Consider the following 21,449-nt stretch of genomic DNA (forward strand, 5'->3'; position numbering starts at 1 on the left):
ATATTTTATTTATTATTATTATATGTTATCACTTATATATTTTTTATTGTATTTTATATTTTTTCTTTTGATCTTTTTATTAATATACATATATGAATATGTAAAACTTTTATTGATTTCTTCACATATATAATAGTGTTATAATTCATTTATCATTATTAATTTAATTATTTATTACTATTTATATATACATTTTTTGTAACTTTAAATGTTTTTTAATATTTTTCTTTCCTTTATTTATTTTTATATTTCAGTTGTCTTCATTTCTTTTTAAACACAAGCTTGGAAAAGCGACGCAAAAACTGCTGAGGAAGTATTCATTTGAATTCAGAATTTCAGCTCTTAAATCATTTTTAGACATATACAAATTCTTCTTTCAATTGCTCGGCGGTTGCCGCACATAAATTAAACGAAACAGTAAAACAAAAATAGAAAAACATTTTCAATTTTCCATAAAACGGGACTAAGCCAAATATGATATATATGTATATGTATATAAACAGAACGCGCTTAATTCCAGCTGCTTGGGACTGTAGTTGAGGAGGGTCGATTGCTTTGCTGACCCACTGTCAAGCTGCAGGCCAACAGCGAAAATAAATACATAAAAACTTAAGCACGAGCCAGGCGCTAAAATTAATAAACAGAACATAACTAATGCAAAAGGCGTGAAAATAAAACTGAGAAAAAGAAAATAAAATACTACCAGAAAAAAATAAATGAAAAACAAGAGAAAACGCAAATAAAACGCGTCAGAATGAAAATGAAAATATTAATAACACGTTCTCTAAGCGAGTGATGGCGAGATGGACTGCAGAGTGGGTGGCGAGGTAGTGCGGCAGATAGATAGGGCAGTGGCGAACATGAAACAGTTATTTAAAAATAAGTGCTCTCTGGCGTACGTACGTTTTATGAGCCACTATAACTGTGCGCTGCAATAGCCGCAAGGATACGACGTGCCCCAAAACAACAAACGGAACAAAGCAACAAAAAAATGTTATACAAAAAAAAAAAGAAAAACAAGAAAAGAAAAAAATAAATTAATATTTTATCTAGCGCACAGATTCTACATGCAATGCCACCGACCACGCCCATTGCCCCACCACAGCCGGCACCGCCCACATGCATTTTGTTTGGCCATTTTATGGCCATCATCAAAAGCGCATTAAAATTTTACTAAGGCAGGCGCCCTCCCGCTCCCCCTTATCAACATCACAACGGCCTGGATCTGGGCACCCATGGTCAGCTCCCTCCCAGGAGCTCTGTGTCCAGGCGTGCTAAATATTAAATCAACCACAACAGCAACGCCAACGCCAACAACAAAGGGCTGCGGGGGTGCGGCTGCAGGTGTGTGGGGTGGGTGGATTGTGGGTCTTAGTGCAACCAGCTCGTGCAGCCAGCCGAGCGACAGGCAAACAATTTAAGCCGCTTTACCAGGTTCGTCAACGAACGGGCCCCAGCCCCTTCCTGTCCTGGCTTGCCCCCCAACCAAACAGCTCTTGCAACCTGACCGCTCCGTATTATTGTTTGCTTCTGATAAAAATGCCGTCTCATAAAATGTTCTACGTCTTCTTCTTGTTCATTTCGGGGCAAGCGCATTAAATATTAATAATATTGTGTGCTCAGTTCTAATATCAACAATTTAGTGGTCAAAAGAACTTGGCCTTTATTTGATTATCAATTTCGAGTGAATCGAAAGAGAGAGGAAAGAGAAAAGCCGAGCAAATGTCATAAAATATTGCGATTTATGTCATGTTACGAGCAATGTGAAAGTCTGCTCTGAATACACAAGCGAGGCTCCAAATGTTAGCTATGGCTAGGCTTATATAGATGACCAGAGCTGAGAATAATGATAATAATACATATATTAATGGCATATGAATTGAGAAAGCATTCGCTGAATTTTCAGTATAAGATTTAATACACAATGATATTAAGAAAACTTAAGATGAAGCAAAACTTTTATTTCAAATTCAAATGTTTCGTTTTTAATTTATCGAAAAATATCATGTTGAAAACTTACGAGGACATTCCAATTAATTTGAATGTATTTAATTTAAATTTAATTTAAATGTATTCGCAATAATTATAATCAATTAATAAATATATTAAGAAAGATTTAACAAATTTAATAAATATATAATTAAATTTGTTTATAAATCAAATAAGACTTTTACCAACATAGTTTACGTTTACAATGTACATATATATATTTTTATATTGTAAAAATTACTCAAAATCAATAAAGACCTTCATAAACTGCTTAATATAATCATTGTTAAAAAAAAATATATATATAATATATTTTAAATTCTCAATCAAAACTATATTAAACAAACTTTTTGCTCTCTCCTTATCTTTAACTGTTTTTGAGTTTTCTGCTAAATTCAATAAAAATATAGCCAGATTTGGTCTCTATTTTTGCCACTTGATTTAAGAGCTGCTAAGGACAATGGGCTGAGGAAAAGTGAAAGCGCATATATTTCCCACAGGCATTTAGCGATAGTAGATGCTCCGCTCAGTTTTCTGTCCAATGCTGAATGTTCAATGTGTCGCAATGATTTGCAAGAGTGACTCGACTCGAATGCAACACGACGAGCGAGCATCGCTTCCAGAAACTTGCCACACCAGTTAGCTGTGACTGTCAAGTGGTTGGCTAACGACTAACGGCACTTGGTAGCAGGCAGCCCGAAAAAAAGCCCGAAAAATAAGGCAAAAGCAGAAGAAAAAGGCAATGGCCCGAACGTAGACGCAGTTACTCACTGAGCCATGGCCGAGGCTGCGAAGATTGAGGAGCGACCTTACTGTTGCGGCTGTCGCAGTCGCTGCGGCTGCTACGGCTGCTGCTGCTGGTGGTATTGCCCCCCTGTTGCATGCATACAGCCAAAAGTGTTGCAAATTACTCGTAACCGGTTTCTTAAAAGGGCTTTGAACGAACGGGTCGAGTCTGCTGCTGCCACCAGCAGAAATGGGTCAATAAGAAATTCAAATGCACAAAAAGCAAAATCCGCTAAAAAGAACACACACAAAAAAATACAAAAACGAAAACAGAGAAGAAATTAAAGTGCCTGCGAGCTAGAGCCCTGCTCCTGCTCTCTCCCTGTGCCTGTCCCACGCCTGGTTGAATGTGAAGCTGCGCCGCCTTGGGGCAACGCGAATTTCAACAGTTCATTGACTTCAACAACTGAAACATGGTCAGCATTGAAACGAAATTAGAGTGAGAGGGTAGCATCGAGTAGGAAAGAGATGAATAAAGAGAGAGAGAGAGAGGGAGCGAGCGACAATGCGCGATCCAAACGTGTTTCTTTCATAATGCAGCTGGCCAAGACAAATGGCATAAAATATCAAGGCTGCAAAGCGTTGACAATGCCAAGCAGCTACCTGGCCCCAGCAGCAGCAGCAGCAGCAGCAGCAGCAGCAGCAGCAGCAGCAGCAGAAGTCGTAGCAATATATTAACAATTTACGTCTTGCTGCATAAAAGTGCAGATAAAATGCAGCACTGAATACGATGGTCAAGAAGACATGAACTAAGGCCAGAGAAAGGAAGTGCAAATACTTTTCTTATGCTGGGAATTCAATTGTGCGAACTTCATTAAAAAGTCTAATCGTCTCTTAGTTTGAATGTATTCAAATGGTTTGTGTATAAGCTTACAAAAGAGTACAGTATAGAGGGTATATATAATCTATACAATTGATTACTCTTCAACAAGTAATTTAATATTATTATTATAATGTACTTCAGTTTTCATTAATTTTCAAACTATTGATTTAATATTTAATTGCGTGCTTCTACCTCATGTGAACTAATTTAAATATAAATAAATAATACAATTCATCTTTCTTTAAACATTTATGAAATGCGTAAACTTCGTACAGCCGCCCGCAAAAGTTTATGCAATTCACTTTATATTATTTACATAAAATTCCACTTAAAGTTCTAAGTGGTATCCGCCTCATGCAGCCACCTTGGATACACATTAAATTCTAATCCAAAGTACATCATAAATCTTAATTTATTGTTAATTTCGGATTCACTGAGAGCTTTTCGCTACTCAAGTGTCGCACTTGAATTACACAATTTGTAAGCTGATATACCCCGGGGACCATTCAAGATAATAATATATCAACCTTAACAGGCTCTTCATTTCTGGCTCAGTGTCGCTTTCCCTCACACCAGCTCCTAATCGAGGGATATCTATTAGCATTTAATTGAGCTATCTGTAAACGTAAATTGTAGTGCAGCCTAGCAACGTGGCCCAAAGGCAACCTCACTTCAGATGCTGCTGCTTTTCTGCTGCTGCTGTGTTGCCCCTCCAATTATGTGTTAATGATGATATTTTATTGCCAGTTTCAGCTTTTCAACTGCCTCACAGAGTTTTCTCAATCTGGCCGGAAATGTCTCAGAGCTGTTGCCTTTACACTTCCTTCAGTTTACGGCGCTTTTTCTTTTTGATCGCCTTGCAATTCCATTTGCTATTAACTGCGCGGCGCTTTTCCTTCGACTTTCTCATGTTCACAACGTCCGGTCGCTTTCCCGTTTTGTTTTTTCTCGTCTAAAAATGTCTTTCTTCTTTTCCCCAATAAATTTATGCACATTTTGTTATTCGTGGCATAATTTCATCATTTGCATTATGCTAATTTATAGTTAGCCGAAATTTAAGCACACGGGGCGTGTTCGCGCAAATGAAATGATAGCAAAATACAAATATTTGCTCACATTATGATTTGTTTGCGCCATCCTGACTGGCAGAGAGAGAGAGAGAGAGAGAGAGACGGAGAGAGAGCGAGAGAGTTGGGGCAGGAGCATTGAAACTGAAAATTCCCAATTTCATTTTATGTAAATTTGTCAATTTATCGAAAATGCTAAAGGAAATGGAATGCCATCAAAATGCTTTCCGTCATTCTATAATGGAGCAATTTAATGGTTTAGATTTACATATTTTATATACTGGTTATAGAAATAGTTCGGTTAGTTTCGGCAATATTATTCAATCAATGGAGCCGGTCCTTTATACTAAAATTATGTGGGAGTATATCTGGATTTATTTCATAATATTCTCCTCGTGTGAGAGATATGATTAGACTATAACATTTTACTCTGCTGACTAATCAGATTGTTAATTAATTTTTCCTCAGTCTCTCTGCCTTTTCCTTTCCGTTTTGCTGTAAGTCCTTAAACGTTTCGTTATCAATTTTATTACCCGCCCTCTCTCACACTGACATCTCACTCTCAGCACATTTCTTTTATGAAGTAAATTTATGAAATATTTTATTGTCTGCTTATTACACTTTAAAGACTTCCGTCAACATTTTTGAATATTTCCTTTTCATTTTTCTTTTTGCATATTTATAGGAAGTTCACATTTACAGCTCCCCATTGAATTTTTGGATGGCTTTCTCTTGATTTCATTTTTACACATATATATATTTACTTTTATTTTTTTCAATTTGTATTTTAATTAAATTTGAAATGTAAATGACTTTCATGTTGCAACAGACCTCTCGAAAAAAAATCTGTGTCTCTGTATATGTGTGTGTGTGTATGTGTATGCCATAAATATATAGCATAAAGCCCAATGACCCGGCGGACATAAAAAGCAAAGAAGCAACAGAGAAACAAACGCAACTCGTTTAATTTGCCAAATACTTTGGCATCCTTATCGCACCTTAACGCAGCTCTTAAGTAGCCAGGCAAAGAGACTGCTAATTTTTTGTTGTTGTGTGCTGCACCCCCGATCTCCGGCAGTGCTCTGCGGCAGGATGGCTGCCAAAGTGGGTTTTACAACCAATAAAAAGAATTTTATGACCACAACATTAAAATGTTCAAATTGAAACTGAGCACACACAAAACAAAGCAGGCAGCAACATGAAAAGAAAGCAACTACAGGACCAAGTCCAGGACACGAACGGCGCACACTGTGCAGGGGGCGAGGAGAGTGGGGTTGTGGCTGGGTAAGCCGCAGGGGCAGCACTGTGCTGAGAGTTCCAGAGCAGCAGATACATTTTAAACCAAATTTATGTGGCACAAAGAGCAGACCGGCATCCAGAGCAGAGGAGCGTTGAAAGCAAAGGAAACGGAACTGGGGCTAAGAAAGGAAGGAGCTGAGCACAAAACTTGTGGGCACATCGAATAATAAGGGTGCTCCCGAATGGATGGCAGAGGGTACGAGGCGGAGTAGGAGTGGGGAGCCCGCTTAATGTGTGTGCGTGTTTGAAGTTGGCTTAAAATTTTGCTGCTTGAAAGTTGCTGCACAAGAGACGAATTCGAGCGTGAAAATGTAAACAAGCCAAAGGCACGGAGAAAAAGAAATAATAAAGAGAAATGCAAAGCTGAAAATGTGTGTCGCAAATTGGATCGACAGCAAGAGAGAGAGGAGGTAGAGAGAGAGAAAGAGAGAGGGAGCTAGAGCTCAAGAGAAGACAACAAAATCAACAGTTAGCCTATGAGTCTAAAAGAAGACGTGAGTAAAACCAGCAAAAGGTGAAGAAAAAGTAAATATAGAGACTGAGAAAAGTGAGAAAAGCTGAGAAGCATACATAAAGAGCAGCAGCTGAAGCCAGAGCAGTGAAGAGAAAGAGAGAGAGAGGAGCACGCGGTTCTAACGACTTCCTAGGGGCTAGCTGAGTGGGTGGATGGTGCACAGGTGCTGCTGCCACCCACCACAGAGCTGTGAATGGCCAGAAGTTGCACAAGACAATTATAAACGTAATGGCAGCCCAGCCAAGTAAAAGAAGAAGTAAATGTAGAATAAGAATAAAGTCAAAGACGGAGCAAAAGCAGCAGCAGCAGCAGTAGAAGAAGAAGAAGAAGTAGAAAAGTATCGTTAGTGGACGCAGTGGACGCAGCTGCTGCTGCTGCTGGGCGCATAAATTCAGTTTAACAATGCGAATGCGATGGACACGAGAAAGACAGTGGTAGAGAGATAAAGAGAGAGGGAGAGAGAGCCAGAGAGAGTGAGGGACAACAGATGTAGGTGGCTTACAGATAAAGGTGTTGCGCCGGTCGTTAGGCTAAAAAGCTAACGCAGTTAATGTATTTGGGGGGCAGAGCTGAGCTTGACTAAGGGCCAAATGTGTGCACAGACAGCACACAATCTACGACAAGGCATTAGAAGTAGCTGAGAATGCAGAGATATGGCAGGAGCTCTACAACAGCAGTTTGGAATGAAAGCAAAGGCTTGAAGCTGTTTGGAAGAATGAAAACTTTGCTGTTGTAGAGAAAATGCCAGGAAAACCGAACAATGAAAGCGAATATATTTAATATTCTTATAATATATATATCTGATATATACAAACTATCTCTTATATAATATTTCAAATTTATATGAATATCAAATGGGTACAAACTATGAATTTATACATCAACATGATCCCACGCGACTTTCGCCTGCTAAGCTAAGACAGCTTTAAGCATTTGTTGGCGATATGTCAACGTTTTGAAGGCTTGATAGCCCTGTCGCACAAACGTCTCAATCTGCCAGCTGCTGAGGCGTATATATATGTGCGCATTATGCAATTACGTGTGAGAGAGTCTGTATATGTGTGAGTGTTGGTTTGCGTGTAAATGTGTGCGTATTACAACAGTTAGTGGCAGCATTCGGCTGGCAACCCCGTTGACTCGTCGTGCGTGTTGTTGCGTGGGACGCAGCTGAGAGAAATTAGCAAGCAAACACACGGGCTACAGAAATAAATAAAGCCAACGACAAGGCAAAAGACTGGCTGTAAAAATAAAGGATAAACTGGGACAGAGTGAGACAGAAGTAGACAGCGACAGAGACAGCTACAGAGAGAGAGAGAGCTGTATCCTGGCAACAACTGGCTGCTGATGACGCGACGTGCGCCCAACACTTCGTCTTGAGTAATTCATAGGAAAGGTCGTAAAAGTCGAGTCAAAGTAATTATGCGAGAGGCAACAGCGGCACAAGTGAAAAAAAAAAAACAACAGCAGCAGCAGCGGCAGCAGGGTAATAACAAGAAGAAAAAGAAATAGAGGCAGCAGCAGCAGTGGTAGCAGGAATACATGGCATCCAGGCCGAGTTCCGAGTTCCGGCTGCCAGGTTCACACCCGGGCCAGACCCCATTTAGAGTGTATGTAAGAGTTGTTAAGACAAATACAAGCGTAAGCAAACACAGTTCAGCTCCTCGCTCTTCACCCCTTTCACTCAGTCTTTTCGACTACGCCTCTGATGAGTTGCGTTAATTGAGTGGGCCATGCATGTGTGTGTGTGTATAGGTGGGCTGATTTGCGTGAGTGTGTGTGGATGTGTGTGGGCGTGAGCCATTCAGCTAGGGGCGTGACTGCTGCCTGTGCGCGTTAAAGTGGCAGCTGCTGCTGCTTCTGCTGCTGTTGCTGCTTCTGCTGCTGCTTTCAGCCCGACTTCAAGTGCCAAATGCCGCCTTAGCGTATGCAACAATTTGTTGCAGCTTAAGACCACAAAGGGCCCTCTTCTAGGTATACATAAAAGTAGACATGTTGACAGACAGAGACTACTGTAATTACTAAATTCGCCTTTAATTCTATCATTTGCGATCCGCAGCGTTAATTAACTGAACGTTAAGCAGAGAGAAAGTGTAGAACACTAAAGGTTGTTATTATTGTTTGAAAGTAAATAAATATATATGAAAGATAATATATGTATAGAGAATTATATATATAAGTATTATTCTATAAAGTATTATTCCATATATAGGCATGAATATACAATAGAATACAATGAATATATATATGATTTAGTATATATGATATGCAGTAAAACATATTCATAATCAATGCTATTACTATGCTATTATGATTTGCTATAATAATGGATTATTAATTATTTAATTATATATTTATTTTTTAATTTTCCTTTTTAATATTATCAAGCTGCAGTAGTATTACTTACTGAAAGCTTACTAACATCATGTGGATCATGTGAATAACAAATAGTGGCGCCATCTATGTGCTAATTCGCAACTACTCAACCCAACTGCTGTACAAATACACTCTGCTCAATTCTGGCTTGCATCCTACCTAGAGAGGGAGTAAGAGAGACAAAAATAAGTGTTGCTAAGTGCGAGCGAGATGACTAGTTGGGCCGATCGAACACGGTCGTAGTGATTCTCATTGGTCGATGAGAGAATGCGCCCAGAAATTGTCAACATGGAAACGCACACAGTGAAAGGCTGCAAGGCTGCTATTGGACACACAGAGGTAAAAGAACACAATTAGAATGGAATTTGACCGAATTTACCCATGAATATTTAAAATATAGATATATGTTATATAAAAAGTATGTATAAACATAAATTTGTGTAAATTATTCAGAAATTAAATATTGTTTTTGTATAGCAGTGTTAACTTAACTAAAGAAACTTTTCAATTTCAAATGCTTGCTCGATAAAGTTTTGAAATTCAAGTCGAATTCCAGCAAGTTCTGCCCGTATCATATGTATAACAAACTTTTGTGTTTATCTTTAATTAAAAAACTTCTGGTTACGAAAGCAGAGCAAGCCTGGCCTCAATGTATATAACTAAGAGAAAGACTATTAAGTTTTTATTCTATATGTATATAGAGAGAGCACACAATAGAAATATATATTCACATAAGAAAACTTATGCAGAGTCAATATAATAAATTTTAAATAAATATATGTATAGATGTTATCAAATTTGATTTGCTTCTCCTGGCTTAATTCATGCCCATAATAATAACTGTAATTCAACCACAAATAACAATTAGGGCCAGCCGCTTGGAAACAATCGAACCCTAACACGCATTAGAGGCCAAGACTCGAGACGAAAATCCACTTAAGCTCTCTGACAAAGATCCATTAGTAAATCTGGAAACTCAATTAAGAGCGTAATGCATAAACCGAAATTACAATTTACAGCAAATTGAATTGGAATGCGACTGATTAGGCATTGAGCTTATTTTACAGCCCTTGATGCAATTAGTGCAGCTAAAGGACATGCCAACTGATGCCAAGGATATATCTATATATCTCTCTATACACATATATTTATTGTGCATGTGTGCTCAGTTGCCTGGCTTGACGTACACTGACATTAATTGAATGAACCAATACGGACAGTTAGTTATTGAAAGCCAGCCAGCCGGCTAAGGGGCTTCACTGTGGGCGTGGCAGCAGTCAGCATGCTGCAGCTGACAACGAGCGAGAGTACTTTGATTTGCCTTGACACTTGACATTTGAAAGCAGACAGACAACACTGGAGCGGAATATGAAAGTAAGGCAAAGCACAAACAAACAGTGCGTGCCTCAAATTTGACATATTGGAAACCTGATGCAGGCTGATGTTGCCTGCGACTTCTCCTGCCAGCAGCAAATCACCTCATTGTGTGCTTATGCAAATGCGCGTAAAAAGCAATGCAAATTTCTTAACGATAGAAACTTAAAGAGCAGCCATTGAATCGTCCTCTGTGGGTGTTTTGGTATATTTTTTGCATGCCCTCTCTCTCTCTCTCTCTCTCACTCACTCTCTCCTTCTCTGCCTTTTTGTTTTCATTTTGGTTTGGTTAGCGTCCTGCGGTGCGTCGGCCACATCCTGAGCTACGATTCATTTCCACGCCGCATATATGAATATAAATGTTGCAGCGGGGCGCGCTCAATGTTGCGGCAGCGAATCGAAAAAGAAAACCTCACGCAGATATTGAGTTATAATATGAACTGCGAGACCAGCTCCAAACATCCATACATACATATATACTAGATATATATGTATGTGTGTCTGTATGTTTGCATGTATAACAATTTTAGGGCGCCCACGCTTGGCTACAATTTTGCGTGAATCGTGGGCGGGCAAATGGACACTGTGCACAACTACAATAACAACAACAATGGACGCTAAATAAACTATGCAAGAAATCTATGCAAATTTTATGCAATGTTGAAGCATTTAAAAATGAGTACCTAACCGCTGCCGCTGCCGCTGCCGCTGCTGCTGCTGCTTCTGCTATTACTCTGTGTGTTCTTCAGGGACGTCACAGGAGTGTTATAATAGTTAGGGCCAAAAGCTTGAGATATCTCAGTTATGCGTGCGCCAGCAATAAATGTGCCAGCAAAAAGGGTTTGGCCACAACTGGGGGTAGAAATCGAAATATATGGAGAGAAAATAATGGCAGAGCAGAAGAGTGCAATGAAAGGGTTACACAATAGATAAAGAGTTATGATATTTCAAGCAGTTCCAGGGTTGAATAGTTCGAGGAATGAAATCCTGAAAGCTTTAAGCTTTAAATGTGAGAAAGGAAAGAAATGAATTCTGATTTATAATAGAGTTAGAAAAGGAGTCGGATAGATATTTGAAAGAGATTTTAAAGAATATGAATTGTTGGTGTATCTTCATATAGGAATTCTCAGCTCATCAGATAAAGAATCTCTTCTTTCTCTCCTCTTCACCTGGGGATTAAAACAGAAACAGAACAAGAATCACTTCATTATAATTGCGTTTTAGGTCGAAAGAATGATATAATCTTCTTTTTCTATCTCTTCTCTAAAATGAATCTCTTATTCCAGTTTTATTCCTTTCGAATGCCTAGCTGAATTAATTTTTCTAAAAGTTCATTATTCTTATTCAAAACCTCTTTCAAGCATTTATCAAATTTCTATGAAATGAGATTACTCTTTCAACATCCTAACCAAGTCTCAGTATTCTACGAAGAGAATCCTTACTAATCTGATAATCATAGCAAACATCTTTAGTCAATCTATCATGTCACTTAACAGGCACCTTTTGTTATGCTATCCACACGCCTCTGTTTCATTTTCTGCGCTCCGTCACTTTTACTCTCACTGTGTCACTGCATTCTGCTCTGTCATTGTCAATTATATAAGCCACCTCCTCCTAATCAACGAAATGGAAATGCAGCAAAGACAAACGCGCCCTGCTCCCTTTTCGCATTGCCACGCCCCGCACTTTTTCCGTAGCCTTCAATTGTCTCGATTCCGGCCCACGCCAATTACGTTGACCATAACAAATGACACAGAGGGTCACACTTTAACCCGACTTGCATCTTTTTTGCATCCGACTTGGCCTCAAGTCATTTTTCTTTTCTCCTTATTCTTCTTCCATCTCTCTCTTTTTTCAGCTCATTGTGCAGCCATTTTAAAGCTGACCAAGTCAAAATATTGCACTGGTCAACTATTCCCAGCTGTGGTCAACACAGACTCCCGCCCCCTGCGGGGATGCGCAGGACAAAAACCGCGCTTGCTGCTGCGGTTGCAATGCAATTTGTGTTGCATTGTTGAACATTTTTCGGTTACAAAGACTTGAGTAGAAGTATTTTTCAGCTTTCCTTTCTTCCTTTTTTTACTCTCGACATTTCTGATACCTCCCGCAGGCAGCATTAAATGTGTAAAAAAAGAGGAAATTAGGCATGCTCTGCTGTTAAGAGTATAAGCGCTTAATAAGCGTGCAGCTGACAAGCCATGTCCTGCAGAATTTGACCCCTGACCTTAAAGAACTCGGAATCGACTTGAGCAACAAGGCTGAATTTCGGCATGCAGTCTTCTTATAGCATCATAAACTAGGTTTTATTTTCATTTACCGTACATTTGAGATCCAAAGGAACTCGAAATCTGTTAAAGCTACGTTGCTGAAATTTGGTATGCAGACTTCTTATAGAATCATAAACTGAGTTTTACTATCATTTACAGCAAATCTGAAACCTAAATGAATTGGGAGTCTATAAAAGATATTATGCTGAATTTTTATGTGCAGACTTCCTATAGTTTCGTTTTAATTTAATTCAAATATTAATATTTCTTCAGTTATTAAGTTATAAAACCATAATTTACACCATATTATCTATAAGTCAAGATCTAGACTAGAAAACTTGGAAATTTCTTCATAAAATACTTGATATAGAGACGGCTCAACAACATTTCAATTTAACTCTCGCTCACTCCCACACAAAGCTAATATTTTCACATGGACTTTTGTTTTGCTTTGCTCAGAATCTCTTCTTTCCTTTCTCTTCACAAGGCATTTGGCAGTCGAGCACTCTCATCCAAAGCATGCCAACTTTATTTTTTCTTTCTTTGCTTTCAGATGCGGCTGTGTCGAAAACAAATGTTGCCTTAATGCTGCGGTCAACTGACGTTGCCAGTTGCCAGTTGTTGAGTTGTCCGAGTTGTCCGAGTATTAGGGAGGCGACAAATGCTCTTGCTGCTCTTAACCGCTGTGGCTTTCATTTCCGGCTGGTAATAACAACGGCAACAACGAGAAGAAGAGGAACAACTGTCATGCAACTTCCTGCTTTGGCGCTCGCTTTGGCTAATGTGATTGCAAAATGGCGTGCATCCGGTTTACTGCTTTAGCTGCCGCTGCGCACTCTACTCCTGCTAGTCCTGCTCCTGCTCATTCTACTCCTGCTGCTGCTGCTGCAGTTGACGCTTCAAGCCGAAAGCCACTTAACAATTGATTTTCTACTGCACGTACAGAAGACAAAGAACCAATTTATTTGCTGGGTCTGCGTAAATTACCCGAACACTAAACGAATCCATGTACACACACACACACACACACACATTGATAGATATACCCGAGGGAGTGCTAACTAATGCGTGTGTCTTGGCTTTGGCTTTGGTAATAAACATTTTCGAGATTAATTGTTTGCATAATCAGTCTTTGGGGGTTGGGCCACCCTCGACGCTGCTGATTTACGTGTCGTATACGCAATATTTATGGCACATTCCATTTAATTGTGCGTTAGAATATTTACGCACACTCCTGTCCTGTCCGAAAAGCCTCGACACTTGAATTATTAGCAGACATTAATTTTTTTGCACCCTGAGGTCCCATCCTCGCCCCCTCTCACCCACTCTCGCTCGCTCGCTCGCTCACTAGCTGTTTGAAAAGGCTTAGTCCGCATTAGGCATTAGTTTGGAGCTCTGCTCGTACTTGATTGACCGTACAATTTTAGTTGGGAACTAGAGCTTCTGCGGTTTACGTATTTATGCGCTCTGCGCTGGGGGTCGCCAGCATGCTTAAGCAGGTGAAAAATTGTTAGAGGCCAGTCAAAGGCAACTGTCACAGGTCCTGATAAGCGTTGCCTTACCTTTGGGCCATAGTTTCAGCAAAATGGCCACAGATAATGACACCAGGGCCAAGGGTAAAGACATGCCAAATGGCCCAAATATAAATAAACAAAATTCATCTTTGCCACAGTTGCCTTTTTTTTAACCCAACTACTTGTGCTTAATTAAGCGATGCAATTTAGAAGAGTTTAGTTCATATGTATAGCCTCTATAAAAGCCTCTATATAGCCTATATATTAAGATATTCTAATCTTTCTAAAAAATGTTTCAAACTTAATTTTTCAAACCTTTCTATGCTTCATTTCAGCTTAATAAATGTTCACAAATAATTTTTCTCAGTGCTTAATTCAATGTAAATCTGATTATAGTTTAAGTATATTTTGAACTATCTAAAACATTTAGGCCTTCTGCATTACATTTCAAAATTAAGCACATTTAATCAGTTTTTCCGAATTTTCGCCTTCACACACATGTACGCGCACAGTAAGCACATTTGAGGCCCGCCAAAATCCATCGTGAAATATTCATACTAAAAATGCAACAAATTTAATAAAGCGCGAACACGAATGCCACGCTAGCCGCAAAGCCTCTTACCAAAGAGTGACCAAAAACAGCAGCTGCCGCTGATTCGGCGGGGTCAACTTTTTGTTTCGGTTGGCCAAATTAACCAAATCAGCTGAAAGGCACACAATAAATGGGCTTAAAATGGGCAACTTAATCAATGCCGGCCCCAGCAATTGGCATGCGACAAATTTTAATTTGGATAATTAAAGCGCGACAATAGACAGCAGGAGGTGTACCGCAGCCACGCCCGCTCCGCCCCCGGCTATAGCCACGCGCTGTGCATTTGAAATCGAAACGCAATAAATGAGCAGCGGGCTATATTTAAAGTTTAACACGGCGCGTATACGCAATGTGGTTGATTTGCCGAGCATTTAAATGTTTTTAGCCCGGCCAGGCATTTGGCCAGCATTCGGATTTGCTTGCATTTGGGTCCGGCTAATTAACTGCCAGGCGCATAATTAAAATTCGAAAGGTGCTTTGTTTGAAGCCCCAGCGAACAAGCTCACATGTCAGCTAACAATGAATAATACGCCCGCTGCACAACATTTTGCGCCACCCCCGGCCCGACTCAGCTCATTTGCTGGACTGGGCTGGACTGACTTTAGCGCTAGTTATTAGTTGGCCATGGTGACCATTGGTTGTGCGAGCATGTGTGTGTGCGTGTGTGTGTGAGTGAGTGATGCATATCACATATCACATGTGGGTCTGTGTGCCTGCACTATTTGCGGTTTTAATTATGCGCTCCGCATGGACACAATGGAACAATGAGACGTATGCGTGCTGCTGCCGCTGCTGCTGCTGCTGCTGCTGGCTGCAAAATGATTGAAACAAATGTTGCAGCCCAGTCAATAAACAGTGCCAAATACCCTATTATAATAAATGAGCAACGGGTATACTGAATGTGCAGTTTTAGACTTTGTCTTTTATCAAGCTAAAAATAGCTTTTAAAGAATTTTCTAAATATTTTATCATTTCTCATTAAATTTCATATTCATTTCCTTACCAATTCAACAATTTCTAGGGCATCTTAGTCGCCCATCTAACGTTTAATTTTTCGATTTCAGTCAGCCTGATTAATGAGCATAGCCCAGTTGCAGTTGGCCTGCACATTATTGAAAGTGGCCGCTGACTGATAACCGAAATGTTTAGCAGAGCACATAATTTTCGATTATGAATGCGCATTTCGTGCAGGAAACACAATGGCGGCAGTCACTGCAAATGCAATTGCAATTCCATATCCGGGTAAAAACAGTTTTCCGTGGAAAACCTTTCAGAAATGCGAGCGAAAGCCATTCGCCAAATGACAAAACTATTCCATTTTATTGAGAAACAGCTCTGTTTAGAAATTGCGGTGATATTTCAAGCGAGAATCATGGTCATATGTGATATGGTTAACTCTTGAATATGGCTTTAAAAAAAAAAAATATTTTTGAGCGCCTAAATAGAGTTGAAAAACTCTTAAATAGGTTAAATTTTTTCATCTTCTAATTTTTGAAATAATTTTATCATTTTGTTTAATTTACTCAGCAAATGCTTGAAGCGCTGTGGTATTATAGCTATACAATATTTGTATATAGTATGTATAGAAGCCCTCTGAAATACCATTCAAGAATTTATACATTTCAAGATTTCTGCCACATTTTCTCAATGAGATCTCTGACTAAATCTCTTAAGCACTATCATATCATATGCTGTGTGCTGTTGCCAAGGCCTATAGCCCACAAAATCTATTTAATGCCAATCAGTCAGAGCATTTGGCGCCCATTTTGACATTTCAATTGTGTGCGCACAGAATCTAATTTTCGTTAGGATTTTCTTCTTCTTATTCTCTCGCCTTTCTCTGCATATTCTCAATAAAATTTTCATGCGCCAATAACGCTCCCAGCAGCTTCCCATTTCATCGACTCAACTGCGCTGTGCGAGTGTCATGTCCCCGTCAAGTGGAGAACGAAAAAAAAAAATAATAATAATAAAAGAAAAAAAATTGTATTGTGTTGACTTGCATTTGACAACTTAATGAATTTCTCGCCCACTCATAATGTAATGACATTTTCAAGTAATTCATCAGCATAAATCATTTTTTGAACGCCAAGTGGCGCCCTCTAACGTTCGGCAGCGGCAGTTTAACCCTAATACGTGCGATATTCGTGCGGGCGCTTTATGAGAAAAGTTTTCTCGAAAGAGTGAAAAAATGGCTACTACGTGAGCTGCAGAAAAAATGGAAGAAGAGCAAAAGAAGAGAACAGCGAGGGCAACTCACACATCCACACACATACACACGTCATAAATGTCTGGCAACGCTGGCCAGGCTGAAACATATTTTTTGACAATGTGCAAGTTTTCCGCTCATGGAATATGCTCAACGGAAAAAACTTTTATTTTTATGTGCGACGTCCCAAAGCATCGTCAACAACAACAGCAACAGAAACAACAGGAACAGCAAACAATCTGGCATCACATCGAGTGCACAGCGTTGCCCCCTTTCAGGAAGTTTGTGTAGATTTTATTTGTAATTTGCTTTTATGCTTTATCGCTCGCTTGATTTTTATTATGATTATTATCGTGGGAATTACGCAGCAAGTTTTAGGTCCTTATATCAGCTTTTCCGTCTTTCCTTCTTCATATTTTATCATGTTGTTGTTGTTTTTTTTCTTGTTTGTACTTTTTTTTGTGCCCTCGGGGGGACTTCAAAGATTATATTCGAGTGTTGTTTGTGTGTGAAAATTTCTAGTGATTTATTGGGTCAGCCGTTGGATTTGTTGATGCTTATTGCTGGCTTTTATTGTTGTTGTTGTTATTGTTGTTGCTGTTATGTTTGATGTGCCTTTGATGGCTTAAGCCTGGCAGCTTGATTGTGGATAAGCAGCAAAAGTCAATTGATTGGCTGCTCTGTTTGTAGCTAAAGTTTCGATAAGGCGAACCAAAGCACAGCAAAGTCAAAAGTATCCTCAAATCAATTTCTTACAACTAAAACTCACGCACAAATTAATTAAATACAGATGGAAAGGCAATCAACTTACCTAAAAAGAGAAGAGAGAGTGAAGAAAGTGATTTTAGTAAAATATATAATATTGAATAATATATAAAAGATATATATGTATATATGATTAATATATTGCATATATGATGTGTTTGATATTTAAGACAAATGCATTTTGAATCATACAAAAATAATGTTAAGTAACTTAGGAGTTATGCAGAGCATATAAATAGATCCTACCATATACCCTGTAATCAGTGCACAGCATAAGAAGCTTGTATGTGCCATACTTTCAAATATTTAACTAACATAGATCTTTAAGTGATTTTCAGCTCTTCAACTACATAAATTTAATATTTATTACAGCATACAACATTTAGAAATTTATTCTCATTTAAATATCTTAATATAATATAAAACAATAAATATATTTTTAAGCTTAGATGAGATCGCAAGCAGAGACATTTGTGGCACCAAATATCAACTGAAGACTTTCGCAATTCACTTCGAATCGAAACACAACAACACCATTATTTCGAACTGTTATGAAGATTCGGTTTATCTATAGGAGAAGAAAATAGAAAAGTTAGAGGGAAGAGAACATGCTAGAAAGAGATAAATAAAGAGATATATACCGTAGACGCAATTGTTGTTGTTAGCATTGGTGTTGTTGCTGTTGTAACATCTATTGTCACAGTCGTTGGAGGATCAGTTGTTACTGTTGTAGGAGCAACTGTTGTTACGGTTGTTGGAGCAACTGTTGTAGGAGCAACTGTTGTAGGAGCAACTGTTGTTATGGTTGTTGGAGCAACTGTTGTAGGAGCAACTGTTGTAGGAGCAACTGTTGTAGGAGCCACTGTTGTAGGAGCCACTGTTGTAGGAGCAACAGTTGTAGGGGCAACAGTTGTAGGGGCAACTGTTGTTACGGTTGTAGGAGCAACAGTTGTAGGGGCAACTGTTGTAGGAGCAACAGTTGTAGGGGCAACTGTTGTTACGGTTGTAGGAGCAACTGTTGTAGGTGCAACAGTTGTAGGAGCAACTGTTGTAGGAGCCACTGTTGTAGGAGCAACTGTTGTAGGAGCCACTGTTGTAGGAGCAACAGTTGTAGGAGCCACTGTTGTAGGAGCAACTGTTGTAGGAGCTACAGTTGTAGGAGCAACTGTTGTAGGGGCAGTTGTTGTAGGAGCAACTGTCGTAGGTGCCACTGTTGTAGGAGCAACTGTTGTAGGAGCAACTGTTGTAGGAGCAACTGTTGTAGGAGCAACTGTTGTAGGAGCAACTGTTGTAGGAGCAACTGTTGTAGGTGCCACTGTTGTAGGAGCAATAGTTGTTACTGTCGTTGGAGCAACGGTTGTTGGTGGATCAGTTGCGACTGTTGTTACAGTTGTAGGAGCAACAGTCGCAGGAGCAATAGTTGCAACTGTTGTCGCTTCAGCCGTTGTTAGTCCACCAGTTGCTGCAATCGTTGCATCCGTACTATCGGTAAATTGATCAGCCAATAGCGACATGCCCTGTATTACACGATGTAGCCGAAACATGCTCATGCCTATATCCCGATACAAATCAGCACCGTTCGTCGTGCTCTGAACGATGAAGCAGGCGATGAGGCAGAAACGTATCGCGTACATGTCAAGGCGCTGACAACTCCGAAACTGTATGAAGTCCAGAAGACCCGCATGCCTTTTATGTTCGCTTAGAACAAAAGGTGCGACTAACGGTTAACATAACAGAGAACAGAGTCGAGCATGGTTTGGCTTGATCGCAATGCTAAATGTCGCATTGGAACGTGTTTCTCCATTTCAATTACCAGAGCTTATTAATTTATTGACTTTCTCCCGAGTGCATATCAGCTAAAAACGTGCTAGAGGTGGTGTTGGATTCTTATATAATGGCATGAGATCATTCTTAAAGAATTAATAACACTTTCGTATTGCATAATTTAGTGAGTGAAGTGCAAGAAGTACGCAAAAAAAATATTTATTTTACCCATTCTTACATATTTCAGCTTTATTTTCATTTTACTTTGATGTCAACTATCTCTGAATATTACACAAAGCTTTATCCACTTCCCGGAACTGATGTACCTTGATATTGCGAATCGATTTCTCTGATAGGCAGCTCTCAGTCTGCCGAACAACTCAATTTTGCATTTGGCAGTTGCTGTTGTTGTTGTTGTTGTTGGCGCATAAAGAGCCTAAAAATCCGCTTTTAGCCATGATGCTAGTGGGATGTGGGCGAAATAACCACTAAAACCACAAAAGGCTCAAACCCGTAAGTAAAACAAAAACAAACTTCTACAGAGCAGACGGACAGACAGCATGAACGTTGTTTAGCACTGGCCAAAAGTGGTTCCAGTTCGACGGAAGCACAGTGTGTGAAAGGCAAATGTGTAGAAGAGTGGATGTGTGAGTGTGTGTGTGTGTGTATATGTGTGTTTAGCATGCAAAAAGCACAACCAGCAAAGTGGAAGCAGACGAGCTGCTGTTGCACCGAAGGTTGCCACACACAAAAGGGGCCACTAAAGACCTGCACGTGTATTTACATGTGCGCAGGGATGTACGTGTGTGTGTGTGTGTATGTCTGTGTATATTTAACAGCAAAGTCAAGCACTTGTGATATGCACAGCACAAAATCCAAATTTAATGACCAAGTAAAATAGACACCAAAGTCGAGGCGAAGAGGCAGCAAATGCCCTGCCTCGCCCCCCCTGCTCTCTTCCGCTCGCTCTGCCAGTGTGTGAGTGTGTGTGTGTGTGCATGTTTGAGGCGTGGCACTAATGTTAGTTGAATGTTTGCGTTTGCCTCGACATACGCTTTGTTATCAGCATGCGTCCTCTCATCGTGCCTGCCTTGCCTTTGCCTTTGCTTTTGCCTTTTGCTTTTTCTTGCTTTCTTGTTTTTTTTTTTTTTTGCAATTGGATATGCCTTTTTGTGCCTCATGGCTCTGTTAATGTTGACAATGCGCTGCCAAGGACATGGCACGATTCAGCTGCACAGCAAAGTGAGTGCGGAGGAAATGGAGATGAAGGACCGGCCTCGCCTCCTCGCCTGCATCGCTGCCTAACTGGGCTGCTGCTGTCCATGTTGATGGAGTGTTGTCATGGCGCATCGTTAACTTAGCAACTAAGTTGAACACACACATACGTGCACACATGCACATACAATAAAGAGGAAAAAGGGAAACCGTGTGGCCGTTGGCAAAAGCTAAACGACATTGACATCGACATCTCGACATCGCCATCGACATCTCTCGACATGGACATGCAACATCATCAGCATCCACATTCACAATGGAGGGCAACTTTTGCCTCAACCTCCCCCCTTCATCCTCAACCCTCCCTGCTCTGCCCTCTGGCTCACATTATGGCAAATTATGACATTGACAATGCCCTGGCAATTTCACCTGGCCATAACGTGTCCTGGCTCAGCCGTCACCTCGGCCTGCCCCGCACCTTGCCAGAGGTGTCACATTTCTTAACATGACCCCGTTGCCAGGCGTCATTTTGCATGCAATTTGTTGCGGCATGCCACACACACACACAGAGAGAGACACACATCTAAATAAATATTTCATGAATACACTCCAAACGAGCTCGACACAAAAATAATATGAAAACAAAACTTGAGCGCTACCAAACTTAAAGCCAAAACGGAAGTTTCCACAGAAGTTCAAGATTTGTATCCACAGGCATTAGCAAATTAAAAAGTTTATTTTCCGAGAAGTAACACACGCGAATTTCTTGATTTACCAAAGAATAAGGAGCTTAACTTGTCTTGAAGTAGTAGAAGTATATGATTACCGAATAACAGAAAATCTGAATGAGTTTATACAAAGATGTGGAGAATATAATATAATATGCTCGTATATAATA

At 39.8% G+C, this 21,449-nt stretch overlaps 2 protein-coding genes across 23 annotated transcripts in view; both read right to left on the minus strand.

Moving 5' to 3' along the window:
• The window catches only part of sm (heterogeneous nuclear ribonucleoprotein L), a 196,375-nt gene that overhangs the window by 75,440 nt on the left and 99,486 nt on the right, over nt 1–21,449 (minus strand). The window lies entirely within an intron of this gene.
• On the minus strand, nt 17,947–21,379 carry LOC149091166 (uncharacterized). Its single transcript, XM_089261978.1, has 2 exons — nt 18,214–21,379; nt 17,947–18,140 (listed from the first exon to the last, which is right to left on the minus strand). Exons 1-2 carry the CDS (start codon nt 19,204–19,206, stop codon nt 18,018–18,020), a joined length of 1,116 nt encoding a protein of 371 aa, XP_089118104.1. The 5' UTR covers nt 19,207–21,379; the 3' UTR covers nt 17,947–18,017.

Source organism: Drosophila navojoa, chromosome 5, assembly GCF_054131105.1.
Source record: "Drosophila navojoa isolate 15081-1374.11 chromosome 5, UAZ_NAV_1.0, whole genome shotgun sequence".
NCBI classification, from domain to species: domain Eukaryota; kingdom Metazoa; phylum Arthropoda; class Insecta; order Diptera; family Drosophilidae; genus Drosophila; species Drosophila navojoa.